Source organism: Schistocerca cancellata, chromosome 4 (genome assembly GCF_023864275.1).
Source record: "Schistocerca cancellata isolate TAMUIC-IGC-003103 chromosome 4, iqSchCanc2.1, whole genome shotgun sequence".
In the NCBI taxonomy this organism is placed as follows: domain Eukaryota; kingdom Metazoa; phylum Arthropoda; class Insecta; order Orthoptera; family Acrididae; genus Schistocerca; species Schistocerca cancellata.
This window is the reverse complement of record NC_064629.1, coordinates 632,859,762-632,887,277: the sequence shown is the minus strand read 5'-3', so window position 1 is coordinate 632,887,277 and position 27,516 is coordinate 632,859,762. Positions and strand designations below refer to the sequence as shown.

Here is a 27,516-nt window from a genome sequence, read left to right as displayed (position 1 = left end):
CGACACACCGACCGATACTTGCACAAATTTTCAAGTCACCACCCGACCCAGAAAAGAGGCGCGAATGTGAATGCATAATAAGCCAGGTGAGGGACTAAAAACCCCGATAAGATAGCGAGAAATATGTTTCCTTTACTGTGAAGCTTATATCACTGAGGACACCTCTAACTATCCAAGGCCGAAGCGATTCCTCTGAGTATATACCATGTAGCGTGCTGCGGCAAGCGCCAGTTGGCTGTTAATGGTCGGTAGAGACATGTCGTTCCCTGAAGACTTCCTCTTTGGTGCGGCAACAGCTTCTTACCAGGTAGAGGGAGCCTGGGATAAGGATGGTAATTATACTCAGAAACCAAATTAAGCATGGTGCGTAGCGTGTACTTTGCCAAGAAATAGGCGTTGTCTCAAAATCACTTTTTCATTCCAGGCAAAGGAGAGAATATATGGGACCGCATAACGCACGAAAAACCTAATGTCATACAGGATGGGAGCAACGGTGATGTTGCGTGTGATTCGTACCACCGCTACAAAGAAGATATTAAAGCACTCAAGAAACTCGGGGTAAAGTATACACTCTGATATTGGTGACAGTGTGCCGTATTAGTGGTTAATGACAAATTACTTTATCAGTTTCAAATAAAAAGCAAAAACGTTTTATCAAGCTAGTATTCTCTTTGGAGTTTATCCAGTAACGTAAGATACTATTCATCGTAAATACATTTCCATTACTTTGCATTTTGTGATTGATTTTATAAAAGGTGAGCCTCGATTTATTTTTAATTTCATAGCCGCAGAGCAGACACTGAAATGAGTGTGAAGGGGCAGGTGTCTGCGAAAATTCGCATAATTAAATTTAGTTTTATAAACTGCAGACAAGAACGTCGTCACATATTTGCGATTTCGCATCATGCCCTTAACGGTCGGCCAGGAAGTTGTTTCATATGGCTGATCAAACTTTCTACTCTATGCTTATTTTTTATTCTCAGTACGATAGAGGAAGTGATAAAACCGTACTTGATTGTAGTTTGTGGCAGCGTAATCACTGTTTTGTTAGTTAATGCCCAAAGCTCTTTATCATCTGATGTCGTATTACTTCTCTCACTCAGTAATTCTCCCACCTGAGCTCTCCTAGCGTCCAGTCAACATTCCATACCCTATTTTTTGTCGCCATTATTTTTTTAGCACAGATCGGAATCAATTAATGTTGTTCTCTTCACCCAGCAAAATTTCTCAAGACTTGCTGAGTTGTTCGGTGAAGATTGATGCTTTAACAGGACGCTTACCTCTGCCTCTGAGTTTTCTCGGCGTAAACAGAAACACCGTATGTTCATTTAGCTGCTTCAACTGTCTAAACATGCCCATGTGTGGTACAGTTCAACAAAGACCGTTTCTTGTTTATCTTACGATTTACTGATTTACTGTATTAGAGAATATAGAGAAAAAATAATTAGGAAGTGCTGTAGCTGATACAGAGAAATGATCTTGGTAAATAACTGAATGTTAGAGATTCTCTAGTGTATCAAAGTGTTTAAGCGAAACAATAGACTATAAACTCTTCTGTCTCAAACGACATAAATCGCGGTGAGAAAGATTAGCTACGATCTACGATACGCGGCAAATAGGTTCGAGCGGTAATAGGGACAAAGAATAGTAAAACAAGTTGACATGCAGGTTTTATTTATTTTTTCACTGCAACAACATATTCGTAGCAAGTCTGTGATTTTTAGGCCCAAGCAGTCCACAGATGGCAGGCAAGTTCATACACAGCAACGTGAGTGAGGGAGTACTGTGCATTATGTACTCACTACCTGTCTACACTTGGGGAAACTACTCCTGCAATTACAAGAAATTTCAGTCTCAGAATTTGTTTAGAACGTATTGTTGGAGTGAGCACTTGGTGAAAGGCATAGTTTTGATTGCACTAGAATCTCTACTTCAGTACTCATTTCCTACGCTCGCCAAAATGCAATCCTAACGCTGACGGCAAGACACGTTTAAGTGCAGATGTGATAAATGCATAATCTGGTTAGAAACCATTTGGAAATTCAAAGACAGGGTCGAAGTGTATTCTCATACATATTACTGTTTCATTTTCTTTTTATTTGTAAAAGTATATACCAGACTGAATAGTCGATTTGGTTCTACTTTCTCTGGAATACCACCTGAAATAAATCTGACGAATAGGCATGAAGATCAAATAGTATGGGGCAATAGTTAAAAGACTGGTTTCACATTCGGGAAGAATGGAATTTAAATACACATCTGGCAAGCAAGGTTTAGGCTCTCTCTAAATCGCTTAACATCGTCAGTCCTGAGTGTAGGCTTTATGAATGAAACGTTTATGTTGGTGGTGAATGCATTGTTCTGGGACAAAATAACATTAAAATATTCTCTAAAATGTTAGGACATGTTCAAAGTGAATATTATTTATATTAGAACATAACTGAGATATTTGCAGTGATTAAAAAATTCAATATGAAACATTTAACAATTATGGAAACAATGACACTGGAATGTGAGAGAACAGGTCGTTGGAGAATGTAGACCCAGTACTACACCGAAAAAATTTTTCGATGTATTGTTTTAATGAAATGAACACTCGCTTATTCGACAGTACATGGTATATTAACACATTTCAGCATATTCTAAACACTTTCTACTCCAAAATTACCAAAAAGGAATAGAAATTACCTTTATTTCTCGAACACATGCTGACACTGAAAAGCAAATTTCTTCAAATACACTCCTGGAAATGGAAAAAAGAACACATTGACACCGGTGTGTCAGACCCACCATACTTGCTCCGGACACTGCGAGAGGGCTGTACAAGCAATGATCACACGCACGGCACAGCGGACACACCAGGAACCGCCGTGTTGGCCGTCGAATGGCGCTAGCTGCGCAGCATTTGTGCACCGCCACCGTCAGTGTCAGCCAGTTTGCCGTGGCATACGGAGCTCCATCGCAGTCTTTAACACTAATAGCATGCCGCGACAGCGTGGACGTGAACCGTATGTGCAGTTGACGGACTTTGAGCGAGGGCGTATAGTGGGCATGCGGGAGACCGGGTGGACGTACCGCCGAATTGCTCAACACGTGGGGTGTGAGGTCTCCACAGTACATCGATGTTGTCGCCAGTGGTCGGCGGAAGGTGCACGTGCCCGTCGACCTGGGACCGGACCGCAGCGACGCACGGATGCACGCCAAGACCGTAGGATCCTACGCAGTGCCGTAGGGGACCGCACTGCCACTTCCCAGCAAATTAGGGACACTGTTGCTCCTGGGGTATCGGCGAGGACCATTCGCAACCGTCTCCATGAAGCTGGGCTACGGTCCCGCACACCGTTAGGCCGTCTTCCGCTCACGCCCCAACATCGTGCAGCCCGCCTCCAGTGGTGTCACGACAGGCGTGAATGGAGGGACGAATGGAGACGTGTCGTCTTCAGCGATGAGAGTCGCTTCTGCCTTGGTGCCAATGATGGTCGTATGCGTGTTTGGCGCCGTGCAGGTGAGCGCCACAATCAGGACTGCATACGACCGAGGCACACAGGGCCAACACCCGGCATCATGGTGTGGGGAGCGATCTCCTACACTGGCCGTACACCACTGGTGATCGTCGAGGGGACACTGAATAGTGCACGGTACATCCAAACCGTCATCGAACCCATCGTTCTACCATTCCTAGACCGGCAAGGGAACTTGCTGTTCCAACAGGACAATGCACGTCCGCATGTATCCCGTGCCACCCAACGTGCTCTAGAAGGTGTAAGTCAACTACCCTGGCCAGCAAGATCTCCGGATCTGTCCCCCATTGAGCATGTTTGGGACTGGATGAAGCGTCGTCTCACGCGGTCTGCACGTCCAGCACGAACGCTGGTCCAACTGAGGCGCCAGGTGGAAATGGCATGGCAAGCCGTTCCACAGGACTACATCCAGCATCTCTACGATCGTCTCCATGGGAGAATAGCAGCCTGCATTGCTGCGAAAGGTGGATATACACTGTACTAGTGCCGACATTGTGCATGCTCTGTTGCCTGTGTCTATGTGCCTGTGGTTCTGTCAGTGTGATCATGTGATGTATTTGACCCCAGGAATGTGTCAATAAAATTTCCCCTTCCTGGGACAATGAATTCACGTTGTTCTTATTTCAATTTCCAGGAGTGTAGATGCTGTCACCTGCTGGGAACATGCAAAAACGGAAACAAGCCATCCACGGAAAGTACATCGGCTATAGTACATGCCACATTCAGGCACAGTGAGTTTAGGTTATTTCCTAAGTTAGAAAAAAATAAAGTTAATTTTAGCATATGTGCTACGTAAGGACTGAGAAGATTAAAACAAAAGCCGGAATGATTCCTTTGAAACGTACACGACCAACATGCGGTGTGATAGCACAGTAAGACTCACTGCAGTTATCTTCTTCACACACGTAGTCAAGTTACGCGTAACACATTTACAGTGAACTTAAGGAAAATGTGCAATTTTTTTTCAATAAAAGAAAATATAGAAATTTACGAATGGTTTGTTCTTCTGTTGTTTACCTGACTGGTAAGACTGGTGATTGCATGGTACACTGTGACATTGTGATACGATTCTTCTTGACTTCAGGGAGGCCTTCGCTACAGTTCCGTGCAACTACCTAATAAATTAAGCAAGCGCGGAGTTGCAGATTAGTGAACCTAGCGTGTGTTTCATTGAAAACTGATAAGCAAACATTGCCTATGTCGTTTTCGAACTTAAAACATTTTCAGAAGCGAAAGTGGAATCGGAAATGTCTTACACTAGGATAGAAGTACTAATGGTATTCTTGATTTATATAAATAAGCTCTTAGATTATGTCTATAGCTCTCTGAGACTCTTCACGGAAGGCGCAAGAGGATCGTGCCGTTAGAAACTTATCAAGAAATATGGGAACGTCTGCATATGATAAACGCTTGGTACAAAAACTGGCAACTAATGCTCAACATAACGAAATGCACTCTAATAAGTGTTGCAAATAGCCGAAATGCCCTATATTAATTGGTTAGACCGTATACATACTAAACGAATTAAAATAAGGCCGTTACAAGGCCTTTAATATCATGAAAGACATTGAAAGATTTATAACAAAAGTAATTAAGCTACGAAAGAGGATGCTTTCAAAACACTTGTCCGACCCATTCTTGTGAAGTTTTCATCAGTACTGGCCCCTTTCGTAGTTGTATTAACGGATTAGTTCGAGCAGATTCCATAACAGCTGCTTGTCATACGGTTCTTTTAGACACAGAAATGTCCAACAGTATCCACTCGTACGCGGTAGTTACAAAATTGAGAGAATCTAGGTTCCAAGATGAATGAATAAATATATTGCTTTCTCTAATTTATTGCGTTAAAAATTTCTCTCAGTTTCTTCATAAAGCCTTCTCTTGCTGAGATATTATTTTGCTCAACGACCCCGCTATACGTTGCGTGAAGCAAGAGTAAGAGCTTTGTTTAACTCTGTGAGATGAAGCACTGTGAAGTACAACACAATAATCATAGAGACTTGCAATAAATGTCTCCCGTTTGTTGGTATCAGTTTTCTGTAACGAAGTAGTGAGGCCGATCACTCTTGCTCTTCTTTACAGAACGTAAGAACATTGTTTACAAGTTTCATCTCTGGAGTGGTTTCTCGCAAGTTATTTCTACGGTGATGTCTCTATTATTTTACTTAAACAAAGCACTATGTTGACAAGTAGTGTTTATATTGCATTATGTCTTAAACTGTTTGTTGCGATGTTAATACGTTGCGTAACACGGTGTGTTTCTGTAATTAATGTACGTAGCTACTCTGGTGCAGGCAGCCAAATAAAGCCATAAATGTGAATGCTGTAAGGAAAGAAGCGTTTAAAGCTGGATCCACAGGATCCAAGATGTCGTAGTATATTAAGTTTTTCTTTTTTTGTGACTGAAGGCAGTGTTTATACATACATTCATTTAATTATCCATTTCTGAGACCTTTGGCTCATGATATTCATTAGCTGTTTGTACCGTTCCTAGTCTGCGAAATACAATAACAGCATTACTTTTTCATCCTTCTTTGTCTTCAGGTGGCTTGATTTTTCAGAACGCTGTCCATAAACCTTGACACGTGCAGTTACGTGATAAAGCATTCCCTTTAGTCTATACCACTAGTTTCTGACCTAGTAGATTCCTCCCTGACAAAGTGAATTCTCTTCCAGAGGAGAATCGTCTTGAAAACGTTGTGTCCGTACTACATATAACCACTAGCAACGCGTATAAATAATACAAAGTAAACATTGAAGTTTCCGTCAATTGAAGTTTGTTTATAGCCACATCACTAACTGTTTGGAATCATGGCCTGCCAAAAACATTACTGCAGATCTCATAATTAGTTGTAACAGATATTGGGTGTGCTGTGGTAGTTCACGACAAAAATAAGCTAGTAACATCGTCTCTTTAGTCGACAAGACAACTGAAATTCATGTCATACTGTATGATTTACAGTTTTTTTAATCGTCTAGTAGTTTGTTTCTTAAGCCAGTGACAGCAATGATTAAATCTAATGCTTCCAGTTTAGTGTTTTCCTGACGCTCGTGCTCTGCAGTAGCTGGTGTACAGAAGGATATGGACACGGGTATCTCCTGTGGACCCCCATTTGAACTCATTTATCACCATTGAGTCATTCCGACAGAACAGCAAATCAATAATACTGACACATTTCTGTCTCCACTTACGTAAGCTTGCGTGCCTTCAAATGTCACTTTCAGTGGGGTCTCACATATACTTTGGGCCTCACAGTGTAGCTTCCATCAATTTCATACCTCTATACACAATTTAACTGCTACGAATTACGTGAACTTTTGAAGGCGTGCAAAAATTCAGAGAAATTACAGACGTAAATTGTTCGCCCACTGCTTGAATACTGCTTAGCAGTGTGGGATCCGTACCAGATAGGGCTGATAGAAGAGATAGAGAAGATCCTTCAAGAACATACCTTCACCGAGGAGTCAAGCAGTATATTGCTCCCTCCTACGTATATCTCGCGAAGAGACAATGAGGATAAAATCAAAGAGATTAGAGCCCACACAGAGGCATACCGACAATCCTTCTTTCCACGAACAATGCGAGACTGGAATAGAAGGGAGAACCGATAGAGGTAATCAAGGTACTCTCCGCCACACACCGTCAGTTGGATTGTGGAGTATGGATGTAGATGTAGATCAACGGCATACCATCTTCCAATATGCTCCTGCCATCTGTCCCAGAAAGACCATTCCTTGTCACACATGTTGTGGAATATCCTGCCGTACACTGTAGCACAACAGACAATACTACACTCCTGGAAATTGAAATAAGAACACCGTGAATTCATTGTCCCAGGAAGGGGAAACTTTATTGACACATTCCTGGTGTCAGATACATCACATGATCACACTGACAGAACCACAGGCACATAGACACAGGCAACAGAGCATGCACAATGTCGGCACTAGTACAGTGTATATCCACCTTTCGCAGCAATGCAGGCTGCTATTCTCCCATGGAGACGATCGTAGAGATGCTGGATGTAGTCCTGTGGAACGGCTTGCCATGCCATTTCCACCTGGCGCCTCAGTCGGACCAGCGTTCGTGCTGGACGTGCAGACCGCGTGAGACGACGCTTCATCCAGTCCCAAACATGCTCAATGGGGGACAGATCCGGAGATCTTGCTGGCCAGGGTAGTTGACTTACACCTTCTAGAGCACGTTGGGTGGCACGGGATACATGCGGACGTGCATTGTCCTGTTGGAACAGCAAGTTCCCTTGCCGGTCTAGGAATGGTAGAACGATGGGTTCGATGACGGTTTGGATGTACCGTGCACTATTCAGTGTCCCCTCGACGATCACCAGTGGTGTACGGCCAGTGTAGGACATCGCTCCCCACACCATGATGCCGGGTGTTGGCCCTGTGTGCCTCGGTCGTATGCAGTCCTGATTGTGGCGATCACCTGCACGGCGCCAGACACGCATACGACCATCATTGGCACCAAGGTAGAAGCGACTCTCATCGCTGAAGACGACACGTCTCCATTCGTCCCTCCATTCACGCCTGTCGTGACACCACTGGAGGCGGGCTGCACGATGTTGGGGCGTGAGCGGAAGACGGCCTAACGGTGTGCGGGACCGTTGCCCAGCTTCATGGAGACGGTTGCGAATGGTCCTCGCCGATACCCCAGGAGCAACAGTGTCCCTAATTTGCAGGGAAGTGGCGGTGCGGTCCCCTACGGCACTGCGTAGGATCCTACGGTCTTGGCGTGCATCCGTGCGTCGCTGCGGTCCGGTCCCAGGTCGACGGGCACGTGCACCTTCCGCCGACCACTGGCGACAACATCGATGTACTGTGGAGACCTCACGCCCCACGTGTTGAGCAATTCGGCGGTACGTCTACCCGGCCTCCCGCATGCCCACTATACGCCCTCGCTCAAAGTCCGTCAACTGCACATACGGTTCACGTCCACGCTGTCGCGGCATGCTACCAGTGTTAAAGACTGCGATGGAGCTCCGTATGCCACGGCAAACTGGCTGACACTGACGGCGGCGGTGCACAAATGCTGCGCAGCTAGCCCCATTCGACGGCCAACACCGCGGTTCCTGGTGTGTCTGCTGTGCCGTGCGTGTGATCATTGCTTGTACAGCCCTCTCGCAGTGTCCGGAGCAAGTATGGTGGGTCTGACACACCGGTGTCAATGTGTTCTTTTTTCCATTTCCAGGAGTGTATTTGTGTGGTGATCCTTCTGTTAAGCAGGTTACAGGCAGATCACACACTGCCTTGCATAAAATTTGAGCACCCGGGAGGTGAGGAGAAAACAAAAAGAAACTTCATGAGTCGAGAGGCCATGTGATGTCATTTCAGTGATTACAAAATCGAGTCAAATTTACAAAGAACTAGGCAGTGTTATCCCTCTTACCGGTATGACTTTGCACCCCCTCTGGACGCATGAACTGATGCTGTTGGGAAGGGTGGCATGATGTCTTAGCATCCTCATCAGTCACAACAACACCACGAACCCAGCCATTTGCGTTGTGATAATAACGACAGCCTACGAACGGGACAGTAATTGCCCAGTCGGGCTGCTGCTCATCTTCGACCAGTGGTGCGGGATAACACAGAATGTTACAGGTCGTCCTTTTCTTCTTATAGGATGTCAGCCGCAGATAATGAAGAGGTTACCTTGTGGTGGTTAGACGTAGTCGACCGGAACCGTGATGATAAGCGTGCCTGCCGTCAGGTTCTGATGCAATCCATCAGCGGGTCACTGTCACATCCAAAGGAGATGAACTTCAGGCCTGCGCGGCTCCGTAGAGGCAGAAATGACGTCACAATGACTTGTACGCGTCCAGAAACGCATTTCAAGTAACTTGGGCGAGACACAGACACCACCTTGTCCAGTCGGTGAATGATCCCTCGGAAATTGCAGAAACAACACCTAAATACAGGGCGAGTCCAAAGTCCTTGGACACCTTCATAAGTTGGAAGATTAAAAGGAAAATTGAAATGTGATGATGGGAACATAGGTTTGATGTGGGGCAGCAACTTTCGGAATGAATGTCGTTCATGGCCATCATCTTGAAAGCCGCCATTTTGGATTCAAGTCATTTTTTTAATGGGAAGAGGGGTGTATGACACATCAAATATCACTCGCTTGAGCTCTGGAATTTAGTGGTTTAATTTGTTTTTGTCTGTCTTGTACAGTTTAGAGGTTATTAATGTTCAAATTTGGGAAATTACCTTCATACTGACTCTTAAGATGTCCCCATTGATAAAATTTGTTTTTGTCCGTCTTGTACAGTTTAGTGGTTATTAATGTTCAAATTTGGGAAATTACCTTCATACCGACTCTTAAGATGTCCCCATTGATAAAATTTGTTTTTGTCTGTCTTGTACAGTTTAGAGGTTATTAATGTTCAAATTTGGGATATTACCTTCATACCGACTCTTAAGATGTCCCCATTGATAAAAATCAAGGGACGTTAAGTCAGGGGATCTGGGCGGCCACTCCACGGGACCACGGCGACCACTCCACTTCCCTGGCAGTTGTTTCTCCAATCATTCACGGACACTAATGCCATAGTTTGGAGGGGCTCAATCATGCTGAAAATAAGATGGTAAAATGTCGTCAGCGTTCACTGTGGAAGGGAACACAAGGTCCTGCAGCAGCATCAGATACTGTGGCGCAGTTAAGGTGTCGTAAATGAAAATGGCCCAATGATGACGGTGTCCCATATGTCACACCACACCATCACCTTCGCTGGACTATGTTCTCGAATTGGGGCAACCCAGTTCGGATTTGCGTCACTCCAGTATCTACAATTATGTCGATTAACATCCGCATTCTGAATGAAATATGCCTCGTCGCTGAACAGTATGCCCTTGGCAAACGAAGGATCCAGTTCGTGTTGTTCAGTAGCCCACAGGCAGAACGCCAACCGGCTACTTATTGGTGTGCAATATCCGGACAACGGAGGTTTGGCTTATTCCACATGCTACGGCCACACGGCGGGTACTTCGTTTAGGACTTATCACAAACGACGCAACAACCACAGTTGCAGTTTCCTCATTGGTGGCAGTCCTTGCTCGCCCACTACATGCCCTATCGTGAACAGAGCCTGTCTCCCGGAATTTGGTGATCACGTGAGCCACCGTGCTGTGCGATACCGGTTCTCAGTCTGGGTGCCGTCTGTTGTTATCTAGGTAATTTTGAACATTAATACCTCCTAAAGTGTACAAGATAGACAAAAACCAATTACGTCACTCAATTCCAGAACTCAAGCGAGTGTTATTTGATGTGCCATACACCCCCCTTCCCATTTAAAAAAAATGACTTGAATCCAAAATGGCGGATTTCAGTATGGCGACCATGAATGACATTCACTCCAAAAGTTGCGGCCCCACGTCAAACCTATGTTCCCATCATCACTTTTGAATTTTCCCTCTAATCTTCCAACTCATGAAGGTGTCCAAGGACTTTTGACTCGCCCTGTATTTCACTCACAGTAATTTGGTCCAATTGGGGACGCAAGAAAGACGATAAATTTCGTTATAGATGCTTGTACCAGACAGTACATAAGCACAAGCTTTTATTAAAAAGGAAAAGCACAGTAAATTTCCGTGAAAGTAAACACGTGCGAATCTGTATCTATTATGCTGATTAAAATTAAAAAATGTACGAAAGATCTGATCATTCTCGTTACGTACATTCATGATATCTGTAATTAGGGCTACATAGCTGATGTATAACGGTTATGTTAGAGACTTTTGATGATAAATAATAATGGTTTACCCAGGATCGTGCTATTTGCTATTTAACAAACTGTACAGCAGATTTCATCAACTAACCTATGTGACAGTTCGTATGTCTATTTGACATTTCATTAATCATATTTTATTGACATTATCTTCCTGATATAAACTTATTTTAATAAAATCCTTGAATTGCTTCGTATATGTCACTGCAGGCATTAGAAACAATCTCACGTACAGTTACTGAAATGCAACCCAATCACTATCGTCAATTTCTGCAGTTGCTAATAACCATCGTGTAAATTCTTGTCTTTCTTCGGGTTACGTTGGTCGCAAGTAATTAGAGTTCTGCTTTTAAATTTCCTCCTCAGTTGTCATGAGAAGCCAGCAAAAAGTTTCACCCTACAAATGTTCACTACTAAGATCTGACTTTAATTTAATGCTCAGTGCACTAACTCCACACATTTCACGTTTACGTGCATTTCCCTACACTTTAGCAGCACAGGCCGTACAAAAGTAAAAAAAAAAAAAAAAATACGCGGTTTGGAGAGATCTTTAATGCGGTACATCACTAAAATTGCGTATTTTCGTAACACGCAAGTGCAAATACGTAAATCATCTAATATGACATGTTAGCTTCGCACAAGGACGAATAGAATGTGAGTGTTGGTCCCAGAATCTGTTAAAAAAGGCGAAGATAAAAAAAAATATTAGCAGGCATCTGGACGCGAAACTGGTATATTTGGCAACGTAACAGGACGTCTTTATTCATACGGCCACGTCACACCATCGGTATTATTATTGTCAACCTTATGCTGTCCTGTAGGATTTTACTGTCATCCTGTCATTAATTGGCATTTGATTACAAGAACTCGTACGAAGGGTGCCGTTCCCTTGGAAAGGCATACTGTAAGTTATTATAAAAAAAAGCAAAACGCCACGAAAGCAATACGCCGAATATCACATCGAGTGTCACGTATGTTTGACGTCACTTCCAATAGCGGTTGGTAGGACCGTAGAGCTGTGGCGGGAGGTGGGGGAGGGGGGGGGGAGCCACGCGTGATTTAACGTTTGCTTTCAAATACCCCACAAATATGGATATTGCGCGGTTTGACCAGTGGCCTAAACGGACCTTTCAAACTCTGGCAGCTGCTAATAACGCTGTCTTCGACGAGTACGAATCACTGTGAACACACATCTGATGCTGTTCAAGCTTCTTATATACAGTATCATGATTGATAATAACACTAAACATAAACAAACGCAATGTAATGGGCGTTCTACCTGTCACAGAAAACTGTAACTCTAATCACCTACGTATGTGCACATATACAAAGGTAAATTGAAATCCGATCACGTCTTCTGAGTGATTCTCTCCATTTGTTAGGCAGTGTATATGGGATATGATGTTCCAGTAATTATGTCTTTGGTAAGCACTGATGAACTTAGGACCTAAATTAAATTTGTTGGTGTGAAGGCAGGTAAAATTAGTGTTTATTTCCCGTCGATGACTAACTAATCAGGAACGTAGCTCAAGACCGGACTGCGGAAAAAGATTGAGCATGTCACTTTCTAAAAGAAAATATCCCAGAATTTGCCATAAGCGATTTACAGAAACCACAAAATCCGTAGATCTAGATGGCCAGACAGGGTACTTAATCGACAACCTCCCTAATGCGAGTACAGTGTCCTCACCACTGACCACCTAGCTCCGTACGGTTTAGCGGGAAGTTGTTACACGTCCTCTAAAGGTCAGTATACACTACTTACAAATCATAGGATCGAACAGTTCTACCATATTTTTGTAGACTTCTGTTTGCTGGAGAGCCGAAAATCTAACATTAGTTATGTATATTGGAAAGGATCTCATTATTTAACATACACAATAGTACAGGTCTCTTAACACAGGGACAACATTTATTTCTTTTGTAAAATATTACCGAACGGTTCCTATAAAGAGCACGTTATTTTCCGATCTTCAGTAACATATGTACAGTACATTCCTTAAGGAGACCTTTAATTATATGAGTTACGTGTGACTAGATTTGCATGTCATTTTCTATTCGAATAAAAGAAACCAGACACAATGAAGTCATTTCCCATTTAAAAGCATCTTGTTAAGCTAACGTGTGCGTTATCTTATCGCCACGCTACGACACGCTCGTACACGACACAAAATACGCTCAACGTCTTAGCGGTGACGCAAAAAATGAATACTGAATATGGAAAAAAAGAAGTTTATCGTGGGGGGGAATTCACACCAACGGGAGGGACTCAGAGAATCGGCGGAATGTCTCAATCAGGACGACGAGACGACGGTATCAGGCTGTGAGGTCATTAGAGACGGGGCACTAACTTCCCTGTTAGTCACGAGCGAATGCATACAAAGTGTTCGTGCACAGGCTTCACTGCAGTTAACGATACCGCCCTCTACATTTTCTTTTCGTATCATTGGTCGATTGTTCCAGAGCAACTGGCTGGTGTTGTATACCAAGTGTCAGCTGTTCCTCAGCAATTGTCAAGCAGTGTGCATCTGTGTATCTAAATCTGTATACGTACATTTACACTCCGGAGAGAGGAGGGTACTCCGCTAGCGAACGGAGCATTGAAAGAATGATTGTCGTTAAAACTCCGTATTAGCTCCAATTTCTCGGATTTTCTCGTTGTGCTCATTTTTTGAGACGTATCTGGAGATCTCGCTCGACTCTTTCCACAACGTTCTGTCTCGAAATTTCAATGGCAAACTTCTCCATGAGGAACAAAGTCTCTCTTGTAGCGTCTGTAACTGAAGTTTGCTGAAAATCTTTGTAATGCTTTCGCACCGAGTAAACGATAACGGTCTTCGTTAGAACTCTTCTATATCTTGTACTAATCCAAGCTGGTAACTGTGGAAGACTGGTGAGCAGTACTCAGGAATCAGTCGAACAAGTGTTTTCGAAGCCACTTACTTACTGGATGAAACAGATTTCCTTACGAGTCTTGCAATTCTGCTGTAATTTCCTTTATGTGACTATTCTATTTTTTGTCGCTTTGGATGGTTATCCCAAAGTATTTTACGGTACTTCCTGTTTCCAGTTTTTTGGCACCAATAGTGTAATCGATAGTAGTTAAATTCTTCATCTGTTTACGCGCAGTACGTTATATTTATTTACGGCCAAGGTTAACCGCCAGTTACTCATTCAGTGTCTCTTAGGAGCTGAACTAATTCGCATGATTATTTTTTCATTGACTAAGTCTGCACTTAAATATTATTCGTTACTGTAATTATCATAAATTCACTACTACCTTAATTTCTCTGGGCTTTTACCGCGTTCATACATAATATTTCACTGTTAAAGTTTTTGTTCTCTCAGGGAATTTAAGGCTGCGGTGACAGATTATCGCAAAATGGGTTTCACAGAGAGCTTTCTAGACACAGTGGCTAGGGCAGCGAATTCGGTTAATTGCAGAGTAGTTAGGAGTTTACGGATGATGCGCTCCCTCTGGTACTGCCTTAGGACGAGTTGAACGAGTCGAACGAAACTTACCGGAGTATAACACACCATAAGATGCAAATTACCGACTAGTGCGCTCAGAGCGCGTATAACCGGTACTGCAGTAGCACGCCATGAAAAAACATACGATGCGCTCATCTGACGTAAAGAGCGAATGTACTTCCATAGTGTGTGTTGTGATGTGCTTTACATGTCACACAGAAGGATTTTCTTTTAGAATACTATTGCTGTTGTAACAGGAAGTTAAATTATTTTTAGTTATGCCATAATGGTGTCGACCGCACCTGTATCTGAGTTGTCAAGGCGGCTGATATCATGTGAGGTACCCGGGTACGATTCTCGGTACTGTCAGCCATGTTTCCCTGCTAAAAGGACTGGAACGGGAAACACTCAGCCTCTTGACGCCAGCTGAGGAGCTGCTTGACTGAATAGTAGCGGTATCAGGTCCGACAATAGCTGGGAGAGCGCTGTGCTGACCCCAACACTTCACAGGGCATCCAAGACGCACTGGCAGAGGATGACACAGCGGTGGGTGGGCCCCGTTGGGCGGTCTGTGACCAGAACGTCGATTCTTATACTTATTTTCATAATGGAGTCGCTAAGTATTTCACTGAGTAAGTCAAAGAGATCACCTGCAACCATCGAGGGCTTGATTACCAAGGAATTTTTCTCTTACTTGTCTCTTCTTTCATCGTTAGATATATTGATGTGAAAAAATCCATATTTCACCGTGCTATGTAATTCACATTAAACTGTAGGTGCACGTATTATTTTGGCTGAGCGCGTCAGTTCAGAGGTCGGGGGAAGTGAAGGGAATATCACTTTATTTAAGACCACATCTACAGTAGTAACGTACTGCGGTACCTACTCCAATCTTCAGGATGAGGACAGCTTTACCATAACGAAGATAATATGTGCTACGCGTTGCTGTTTCTTTATAAATCAAAGACCAAAATTTTGCGTAGGGAGGCAATGATAATAATCAGTCGCTGCTACTTTGTCAGCACAATCACTTGTTTTAATAAAGTTAGCCAGAACTATTACATACACGTATTTCATTGTTCTTAATCCATTTCTCCTCCTTTCCACAGTAATATTAGCTACATTCCTGTAACTTTAAATTCAGTCTTTGTCTTCAAACATTTCTTACCCTTCGAACGCTCTTAGAAATAAAGTCCGCTTATGTCTTATCAATAAAAAATAAGTTTTGTTGATAATTCATTATTACAATTTTGGACTCTTAGCCCAATACATTGAAGAAAGAGTAATAGATCTTAAACAACGACCCTCTGGTCTGCCTTTCTAACGTCCCCTAATGTACACAAACACAATAATTTCCGAGATTCGTTCAAATGGCTCTGAGCACTATGGGACTTAACTTCTGAGGTCATCAGTCCCCTAGAACTTAGAACTACTTAAACCTAACTAACTGAAGGACATCACACACATCCATGCCCGAGGCAGGATTCGAACCTCCGAACGTAGCAGTCTCGCGGTTCCAGACTGTAGCGCCTAGAACCGCTCGGCCACCCTGGCCGGCAAATTTGGATTTTTTTTTATGTAAACATACCTAAACATTTGATTGGGAATAGAAAGCAGTCAGTTCGAGCCACCTATCTAAATTTCCCCCACTTCCTAACCACCCAAAGGAAGTTGAAAACAAGCTGAAGCGCGAAATTTCCGTCTCCGGAAAACTGGCCCCTTGATTAGCACTAATGGTATAAACACAGTCTGTTACTAAACCCATATATTTTCAAATGCTTCACATAGACACCTGCTGATGATTTACACTGAGTACTGTGTATCTTCACCCTCTGTATTGTAAACTTCTTGGGCTCTGTTTGACATGCTCTCCACAACATGACTGAGCCGTTTCTGCCCAAGACCGTCCCACTCGTCGACAAGGGCTATCCTGAGGTCACCCAATGTGTGAGTAATGTTCCTTCAATGATGTACTGCAAGTTTCAGTCGGTCTCAGCAGAGTTCATTTCAGCAGATACTCCAGGTCATTCAGATTGATTAATTCTGACATTATTTGTCTCTCGAAGCATTATTTACGTAGTGAATAAATACTATGGCTAAATTATGAGTGGTACATGTTGCCAGATTTCTATGCAAGGAGTTCGTTGCTCATAGCAGGTTGGAGATAGGAGCAATGGCCATTTATATAACAAATTTAATGTTACATTCAAAAGCGCTGTCACAGTGAAACATTTTACAGACTAAATAATTTAATATTGTATAAAAGAGTATGAATTTTAGAGAAAAAATTCTAATTGCCTCTACAGAGCTATCAGTTCAGACGTCACGATTTTCATCAAACCTGACGCTACATAAGGCTCTGTTCATAACAAAGACATGAAGTTAATTTTGTGTAGGGATTTCTATATAAACGTTCTGAACGAGTCTTCAGATAAAAGAATGCTAATTGATTTAACTGAATCTTACCACCTGCTACAAACTCAAGATGCAATCACAGAAAGTACGGCTATAGATTTTTTTTCTAGATGATGGGTCTTGTATTGTATGGAACCGGGGACCTAGGAACGACGGAGAGGCTTTGTCCCCGCCGTAGCCCTTAGTGGTTCACAACCCCACAACAGACTACAGCAGTCCAGTAACCCCACCGCCGCCCCACACCGAACCCAGGGTTATTGTGTGCGATTCGGCCGCCAGTAGACCCGACTCCCTCCCCCCTCCCCCCCCGGAAACATCTGACACCAGACGAGTGTAACCCAATCCCAGATGTTTGCGTGGTAAAGTAATTATGGCGTAGTTGGAGACAGTGTTTGCGCAGCACTCGCCGACGTAGTGTAACTGAGGCGGAATAAGGGGAACCAGCCCGCATTCGCCGAGGCAGATCGAAAACCGCCTTAAAAACCATCCACAGATTGGCCGGCGCACCGGACCTCGACACTAATCCGCCGGGCGCCTTCCCGCTCGGGAAGTAGCGCGTTAGACCGCGCAGCTAGCCTGGCGGGCTATAGGTATTGTGAGAGAAAAATTTTTAACGGCCTATCAGACAATGATGGACAGACGAATAACTGCTTACATATGTACCAGAGAAGAACCCGACCATGTTGAAAAAAAGAAATAAATACGCTCTAAGACAGAAAGAAAGACGCATCACGAAGGAATTATCCGAATGGGACGGAAATCGGAAAATGTGATACGCATGTAGAGAGAAACAAATGATTACAAATTCAGAAATATTGGATGATTCATTGAAGACAAAACACATCACAAATTGAGCAAGCCAGTAATATGTTGGTCCACCTCTCGCCCTTATGAAAGCGTTTATTCGGCTTGGCATTGATTGATAGAGTTGTTGATTATCCTTCTGTGGAATGTCGTGCTAAAATCTGCCCAATTGACACGTTAGGTCTTCAAAATCCCGAGCTGGTTGAAAGACTCTACCCACGATGATCCAAATGTACTCAATTGGGAAGAGATTTGACAACCTTGCTGACAAAGGCTGGATTCGGTAAGCACGAAGACAAGAAGTATAAACTCTCGTAATGTGTGCGCGGTCATCATCTTGCTGAAATGTAAGTTCAGGATGGCTTGCCGTGAAGGTTTACAAAACAGGGCGGAGAATATCGTTTGTGCTGTAAGGGCGCCGCGGATGATAACCATAGGGGTCCCGCTATGAAATGAGATGGCATCCCAGACCGTCACTCCTGGTTGTCTGGCCGTATGGCAGGCGACAGTGATTTTGGTACCCTACAGCTGTCAGGGGCGTCTGTGGACACGTCTTCGCTGGTTATCGGGGCTCAGTTTGAAATGGGACTCGTCACTAAAGACAATTCCACTGCAGCCAGTATGATTACTGGCCAAAAATATGTAAGGAGACGCTTCGGACTGCGGTGGGATGCCATCCTCACTGTACGCCGCCATATGGCCCAACAACCAGGAGTGATGATCTGAGGTGTCATTTCTCTTCGTAGCAGGACCCCTTATGTTGTCATCTTAGGCACCCTTACAGCACAGCAGTAAGTCGACGATATTCTACGCCCCGTTTTGTTGCCCTTCATGGCAAGCCTTTCTGGACTTACATTTCAGCAAGATAATGCCCGCCCGCACACTGCGGCAGTTTCTGCCGCATGTGTTAGTGCTTTCCAAACTCTAGCATGGCCAGCAAGGTCTCCGGATCTCTCCCCAATTGAAAAGGTTTGGAGTATTCTTGGCAGGGTCGGGATTTTGACGATTTAACGCGCCAGTTGGACAGAATTGGTCACGATTTCCCTCAGGAGGATATCCAACAACCCTATCAATCAGTGCCAAGACGAATAACTGCTTGCATAGCGACCAGAGAAAGACCAACGCGTTATTGACTTGCTCAATTTGTGAAGCTCTTTCTCTCGATTAAATCATCCAATTTTTCTGAAATTATAACCATTTGTTCGTCTGTACATGTTCGTCACATCTATCAATTTCCGTCCCATTCGGCTAATTCCTTTGTGGTGCGTCGTATTTTTTCTTAAAGTGTATGTAGACATGAACAATAAGGATGCATAATGTTAACAAAGTTTGTTTTATTTAAAAAGCTATAAAATTTTTCACACACAAAATTCGGTGGCAGCAGTCCCTCATAACAACGTATGGAATGGAGGCACCGTCATATCTCAAAGTAGTTAATAAAAGATTAGAGATATAATTCCACTTGCAATGCAGATATTTAAAGCCGATTGCTAATGGCCAGCTTGGCAAGAATTTTACAGTACAAATGGTTCAAATGGCTCTCAGCACTATGGGACTTAACATCTATGGTCAGCAGTCCCCTAGAACTTAGAACTACTTAAACCTAACTAACCTAAGGACATCACACAACACCCAGTCATCACGAGGCAGAGAAACTACAGTACAGACAACTTGAACGATAAACACAAGGGTCACTCCTAAAGAAATGCACACTATTTTTTTAATCCATCTTTTATTCTACATGTCTGAAAGTTTTACTGAGTGTAGATACATCCTTTAGGAACAATATTTTCATTTCTCCACATAATTTCCATCCCTCTCAACTGCCTTACGCCATCTTGGAACCAGCGCCTGTATATCGGCACGGTAAAATTCTGGACCAACCTGTTGGAGTCGTGTTTAGCACCGTGCACAAGGGAGTCATCATCTTCAATCCTTGTTCCACGAAGAGAGTCTTTCAGTTTCCCAAAGAGATGATAGTCACATGGAGCCAGATCAGGACTGTAAAGCTGGTGTTTCAGTGTTGTCCATCCGAGTTTTGTGATCGCTCCCATGGTTTTTTGACTGACATGTGGCCGTGCATTGTCGTGCAACAGCAAAACATCTTGCTTTTGCCGATGTGGTCGAACATGACTCAGTCGAGCTTGAAGTTTCTTCAACGTCGTCACATACGCATCAGAATTTACGGTGGTTCCACTTGGCATGATGTTCACAACCAAGAGTCCTTCGGAATCGAAAAACACCGTAGCCATAACTTTACAAGCAGAAGGTGTGGTTTTGAATTCTTTTTCTTGGGTGAATTTGCATGATGCCACTCCATTGATTGCTTCTTCGTCTCTGGTGAAAAATGATGGAGCCATGGTTCATCACTTGTCATAATTCTTCCAACAAATTCATCTCCACCATTCTCGTACTGTTCCAAAAGTTCGCTGCATACCGTTTTTCTTGTTTCTTTGTGAGCCACTGTCAACATCCTGGGAACCCGCCTGGCACAAGCCTTTTTTAACGCCAACACTTACAGTATTCTGCAAATACTTCCTTCCGCTATCCCAACGTAGCATGACAGTTCGTTCACTGTGATGCGTCTGTCACCAATTCGTTAACTCTCTGCACATTGTCTGGGGTGTGTGCAGTACGAGGTCTGCCGCTGCGAGGAGAATCCTCAATATTGCCGTGCCCGCTTTCATCACGTAACCTGCTTGCCCACCGACTAACTGTACTGCGATCGACAACAGCATCTCCATACACCTTTTTCAACAACTTTTTCCCACTGTCTCGTTTTCACAACACAGGAATTCTATGACAGCACGTTGCTTCTGACGAACTTCAAGTGTAGTAGCCATCTTGAAGACATGCTGTGAGGGCGCCACTCACGGGAACAGGTTGAACTAAGTTTGAAAACAAGCGGGAAGGATGTATCTACACACTGTAAAACTTTCACACATGCACAATGAAAACAGTATTTTTCAAAAATAGTGTGCATTCCTTTTGGAGTGACCCTCGTATATGCTGAGTGGTCAAAAGTAACACAAAGGAGTTGCGTCTTTTAAAGATGTGCAGACTATGACGGAAAGCTTGCGGCTAGATACAGCATGTCACGCGAGGTTTGACGTGATATCGAAGCAATCTATTGGAGACAGCTGTGAGGTGAACATGGCAGCTTCTTTTCCCCAGTCTTATTCTGTCTCTTCACGATGTTGGCATGTCAATCCTGATTTGACTGTGTTAGCGGTAGAGGGTGGCCGTATGCCCTTCTTGACGACACTTCTCCGCCCAAGTCTGTGTTCGTTGTATCCTTGCTCTTCTGAAAAAAAGGAAAAAAATTACAGAAAAAATGTCGGTGCGACTTCCATATTATTTCGAAAGTAATTTGAAAACTTCGCAACTCCTATGATCATTAATTCCAGAAAATTTTAACTGACACTGACTTAAATTTTAATACCAGTCCCTGGCTGTGTGAGACATCTAGGAGAGGATTAAACAAGAAATGCTTACATTTTTTTCTCAGCCAGTTTCGGTTGACAAAATCCAGAATTTGTTGTGCGACATCATGGAATATTCCCGCTTCAGCGCCTACAGTGTCATCAAGTTCCAAATGGTAGCTGCGCTATAAGTAGCCTTCAAAATCTCGTATGTAATGGAGGTGTGTTCCAAGCAGAGAGGTGTCAATGAGTTTCTTTTGGTCGAAAACCAGAGTATCGTAGATATCCGTAGGCTCGTGCAGAATGTCTGCGGAGACCTGTCAGTGAAAACAAGCATGGTGGGTCGTTGGGCGAGGCGTCTGTCGTCAGCGTAACAAGGTCGCGCGAACCTCTCTGATCTCCCGCCTACCGGCCGGCCCCACACAGCTGCGACGCCTGCAATGTTTGAACGTTCGGACACACTCACATCGCATTCGGGAGGACGATGGTTCAATACCGCCTCCGGCCATCCTGATATAGGTTTTCCGTGATTTCCCTAAATCGCTCCAGGCAAATGCCGGGATGGTTCCTTTGAAAGGGCACGGCCGACATCCTTCCTCGTCCTTCCTTAATCCGATGAGCCCGATGACATCGCAGTTTGTTCTTTTTCCCCCAAACAACCCAACCCAACCCACACTCACATACGATGTGATCGAAGGATCACAATCAGACACCTCGCTGCAGAACTAGACGTCTCTGTTGATAGTTATAACGCATTCGTCCATTAGTTGAGTACTCGAAAGTGTGTGACAGCTAGATTTCTCGACGTCTAACAGAAAAACATAAAGAGCAACGTAGGATCGTCTGTGCGGAATTACTTGCACTTTACTAGGGTAAGAATGAAAATTTTTTGTCGAACATCGTCACAGGCGATGAAACATGGGTTCGTCACTTCGAACCGGAAACAAAACAGCAATCCGTGGAGTGGCGCCACACCACCTCTCCTCCGAACGAAACGTTCAAACCGCACCCTCAACTGGTACAATCATGGCGACGGTCTTTTGGAACTCTGAAGCGGTTATTCTGCTTGATGTCCTCCCTCATGGTGCAACGATCGACTTGGGAGTGTGTTGTGCTACCCTCTGGAAGCTGAAAAACGACTTCAGTGGGTTCAACGCCGCAAAAATGCAAACATATCTCTCGTTCTCTCTGACAGACCAATTCCTCACACAAGACTACGCATTCGCGAGGAGCTCATAAAGCTTCATTGGACTGTTCTTTCTCATCCATCCTACAGCCCGGATCTCACACATTCTGACTTCCATCTGTTTGGCCCAATGAAGATTATACGCCGCGGGAAGCAGTATGGTGGATGATGGGGAGGTTATTGATGCTGCAAGGCGTTGGATCCGACGTCGGGTTAGAGTAGTATCACGCGGGCATACAGGCCCTCTCAGTAGGGTGGCGTAAGACCGTCGCATTCAACCGAGATCATGTTGGAAAACAGGGTGTGAGGAATAATATGGTATATTGGAATCCTGTGTAAAACCAACCTGCTTTCAGAGAAAAATGTGTTGCATTACTTATTTAGCTACCCTTATATTATAATCCAATATCTTTCATTGTTCGCAAAGTGTTTGACAACCATCATGCAGAAGCTACCATTTTCATTATAAGTCGAATGGCGAAGATGATCACAGGCTGCAGCTGTGGCTAGATGGCCCCATTAAAACACGATTATCTACTCTGAAGTAGCGTGGCACCTGAACTGCCGTACTGGTTGTGTCAGCCACACCCTGCTCTCTTCCCCTATAATTATTTCATTCATGTCAGCTTTCTCACCCCTTCGCTCTCATTTAAATTACTGTCTCATTCATTTTCACTAGAAACTGCGTCGCTCATTAATTCCTCCCGCTTTCATTTAAATTGTCCTCTGTTCCATTTACGACATTCTCTTAGCTTAATATAGCCCCGCAAGCAGCTGCTTCTGTGTCCTTTGTCACTTCACTTAAATTATTCGTAGTTTTTGCTTTATTAAATATTTTCTCATAATTTTGAAGAGTTCGACTCCTTACCTCATAAAACTAAACTTAATTTTTGAAGCAGCGTTCTTTTAATCGAAAAACTGTTCGCCGTCATCCTCCGTTTTTTGTGCTCTAAAAATATACATGCTTTCAGGACAAATATAAGTGTGGGTTCCTCTTTCTTTTTGCAAAACCTGTTAATAAGACTGTTACGAAGCGTAAGCAATTTCTCATTATGAGGAAAAACTTGCAATACGCACAATATAATGTTTGAGCTTAACTTTCACCCTCAAATCTTGCCACAAAGGTATTTCTATTTTCACATTTTCGAGAAAATAACAGCCTATTGCTGCCAGTACTGCTGAGCTGAAATGTGGTGGAACAAGGAACGTAACATGACATGAATTTATGTTTTCCTAAAAGAAGTGGAAGTAATGAACTCTTGGTGTATTCGGTTTGCATTCCTCATTGATTCATTGTCTATGACAGCACATCTGCATAGAAGTGTTGATGGATTATCTTAATAAAGATTTGGACCTACAATCGTCGTGAAATAAATACCTACAACTCTAATTGTTTTTACATGAATTCTGCATCATGTAATGCAGCAACTATCTCCGCCACCAATTATGGGAAAAGGGGGGTATCTCTCCACTGAATTATTTGCTCAATCAATGATAATAGATTGTGGATAGAGGAAAAAAGTTTGGATAAGTAGAACATTTACCATTAGAGTACTCACCACACAACGGTTGAATATGGTTACAGTCATTAAAGCGGTATTGTTATCTTGGGAGAGTTCGTCCTTGTTAGGTAACAACATTCTTACCATAGGATGCATTTGAGCACTATAAATGTGCACATAACTCTTTACGAGTAATATGTTCTCAGAGAAAAAAAACAGGCGACGAATAAGTATCTTGGGGTTACTGCTATTTGTGAAACAGGATCTCCTGTTGGACATAAAGTAAAACGAGATGTATAATATCATCTTAGTATCTGAAAGAGTACCGACCGCGGTGGTGAAGTAATGAACTCTTGGTGTATTCGGTTTGGATTCTTCATAAATTACACGGAGGTGATAAAAGTGATAGTGATATGCAAACATACAGATGGCGGTTGTACCGCGTACACTTGGTATAAAAGGGACGTGTATTGACGGATCTGTCATTTGTACTCAAGTGATTCATGTGAAAACGTTTTCGACGTAGTTATGGCCGCACGTCGGAGATTATCAGAAATTGAATGTGAAATGGTAGTTGGAGCTACACGCGTGAGACATTCCATTTCGGAAATCGTTAAGGAAATCAATATTCCGAGATCCACAGCATCAAGAGTTTGCCAAGAATACCGAATGTCAAGCATTACGTCTCATTGTGATGATGTGACAAACTTCCAGCGATCATGTAGAAGGGTAAAAATATCAACTTCAGGTAGTAACGACAATTTAGAAATTTATAAGAGAAAATTGTGCTGACTTCCAACACAGTAATACAGTTGTCGGTACTGTTGTTGCTAAGATTGTAGGGTACGCAACTGTAAGACGTGGTAGTATGGACCAAGAAAGAAAAAGTTCTCCCGTAAATACGGACTCTAAAATTCATACCTTAATAGCTAAGAGCACTTGTTCACCTTCGATACTGTGAAACACATCTCTTCTACTGCGAGGACAATACAATGGTCAACGGCCTTCATTTAACGACCGAGAGCAGCGGATATTGCCTAGAGATGTCAGTGTTAACGGACAAGCAATACTGTGTGAAATAACCGCAGAAACTAATGTGGGAATTACGACGAACGTATCGGTTTTGAAAGTGCTGGCGAAGTTCGGCGTTAATGGGCTATGGCAGCAGACGGCCGAGGCAAGTGCCTTCGTCAACTGCACGCCCTCACCTCCAGCGCATCTCCTGACTGCGTGATCATATCGGTTGGACCCTACACGACTGTAAGACCGTGGCCTGGTCAGATGAATCTCGATTTTAGAAGGTAAGAGCTGATGGTAGTTCTCGAGTGTGGAGCAGGCCTCACGAAGCCGTGGACCGAAGTTGTCAACAAGGCACTGTGCAAGCTAGTGGTGGCTCCATAATGGTGTGGCTATATTTGCATGGAATGGACTGGGTCCTCTGGTCCAACTGAACCGATCATTGACTGGAAATGGTTATGTTCGGTTACTTGGAGAAAAAAACAATGGAATTTTTATGGTTTACAATGAGAAATGGCACCGCGCCACAACTGTTCACGATTGGCTTGAAGAACATTGCCGGTCGCCGTGGCCGAGCGAGTCTAGGCACTTCAGTCCGGAACCGCGCTGCTGCTACGGTCGCAGGTTCGAATCCTGCCTCTGGCGTGGATGTGTGTGATGTCCTTGGGTTAGTTAGGTTTAAGTAGTTCTAAGTCTAGGGGACTGATGACCTCAGATGTTAAGTCCCATAGTGCTTATAGCCATTTGAAACATTTTGAAGAACATTATGGACAATTCGAGCGAATGACTTGGTTATCCAGATCGCCCGACATGAATCTCACTGAACATTTATGGGACATAATCGGAAGGTCAGTTCGTGCACAAAATTCTGCACCGGAATCGAGCGACGTGGCGGAGTGGTTAGCACACTGGACTCGCATTCGGGAGGACGACCGTTCAAACCCGCATCCGGCCATCCTGATTTAGGTTTTACGTGTTTTCCCTAAATCGCTTATCGGCTGAAGTGGCCGTGCGGTTCTAGGCGCTGCAGTCTGGAACCGCGAGACCGCTACAGTCGCAGGTTCGAATCCTGCTTCGGGCATGGATGTGTGTGATGTCCTTAGGTTAGTTAGGTTCAACTAGTTCTAAGTTCTAGGGGACTAATGACCTCAGAAGTTGAGTCCCATAGTGCTCAGAGCCAATCCTAAATCGCTTCAGGCAAATCCTGGAATGGTTCCTTTGAATGGGCACTGCCGAATTCCTTCCCCATCCTTCCCTATTCCGATGGGATCGATGACCTCGCTGTTTGGGCCCTTCCTCCAAACCAACCAACCAGTCCTACACCGGCAACACTCAGAATCATAGTCTGCAATGGAGACAGCATGGCTCGATATTTCTGCAGGCGACTTCCAACGACTTGTTAAGCCAATGCCACGACGGGCTACTGAACTACTACGGGCAAAAAGAGTTCCGACACGATATTAAGAGGTATCCCACGACTTTTATCACCTCACTGTGAGTAGCATGTGTTCTTTCACTACATGAGTAACGATCTCTTTCGTAAACCGAAGTATCACTGGAAAATACACTCCGGTAGAAACAAAGTTTTCAGCCTGCGACACAGCTGCACTACGTCCACGACCACATCATTATCTCACGAATCCAACAACGGCGACGACGACGACGACGACAACAACAACAACAACACTAGGTTGAAATCACCTACACTCGTAAAGGTGGCATTACGACGTCCTATATTTAGGGCATATTCACTTTGTTCGTACATTAGTCCTGACACTTCATCATCAGGCTTGAAGTTGGAAAATATGCGTGAATAACAACCACTGTTTATACTTATCGCCATAAATAACCTGTCACAGACGTGGCAAGTGTATTACCTTGCTGGTTAATTTTGCGTTTATTATCATTGCAGATACTTTTATTCATGCTTGAAGGCTTTTGCTGTGGGTGACTCTACAACGTTTAGAAAACAAATTATAAATACCTTACCACCACGTTTTACACACACTCAACTCGCCGATGAGTTTTTTCTTTATTTCATTTTTTAGTTCCCCGGGTTTCGCTCCATTAATGAGGTCCATATGCTCCAACTTCCAATGCTGAATCATTTTTCGAACGGTTTCAGCAAGGATATTGGAGGACGACAATCTGGGAGCACTTGTTTGCTTTGGATTTTATCCAACGATATCCCGTTCGCTTTCATATCTGTCGTCAACTGCTCCTCATCTGAGGAAAAGGCGCCGTTGCTTTATGTATGGTATGGACAATAAGCATTAATTGTTGACAAGTTTTAGTACATACTGTACGCTTCAATCTTAGGGTAGCCTTTCCCCTCAACACTCCCACCCCTATTTTTCCCGTATGCCAACTGAGGAGATGCCCCACAAGAGCTAGCAACACACTACCCCCTTCTTCTGATCCACTTATTATATT

The 27,516-nt window shown here is 43.7% G+C and overlaps 1 protein-coding gene across 1 annotated transcript in view; it reads left to right on the top strand.

The window, feature by feature from the left end:
* The first annotated feature begins 240 nt into the window (after nt 1-240).
* Nucleotides 241-27,516, top strand: part of LOC126183542 (myrosinase 1-like) — a 241,559-nt gene continuing 214,283 nt past the window's right edge. Inside the window, exons 1-2 of the mRNA XM_049925612.1 lie at nt 241-332; nt 425-558. Coding sequence (XP_049781569.1) covers nt 242-332; nt 425-558 — 225 coding nt within the window. The 5' untranslated portion in view covers nt 241. The remainder of the gene's footprint in view (nt 333-424; nt 559-27,516) is intronic.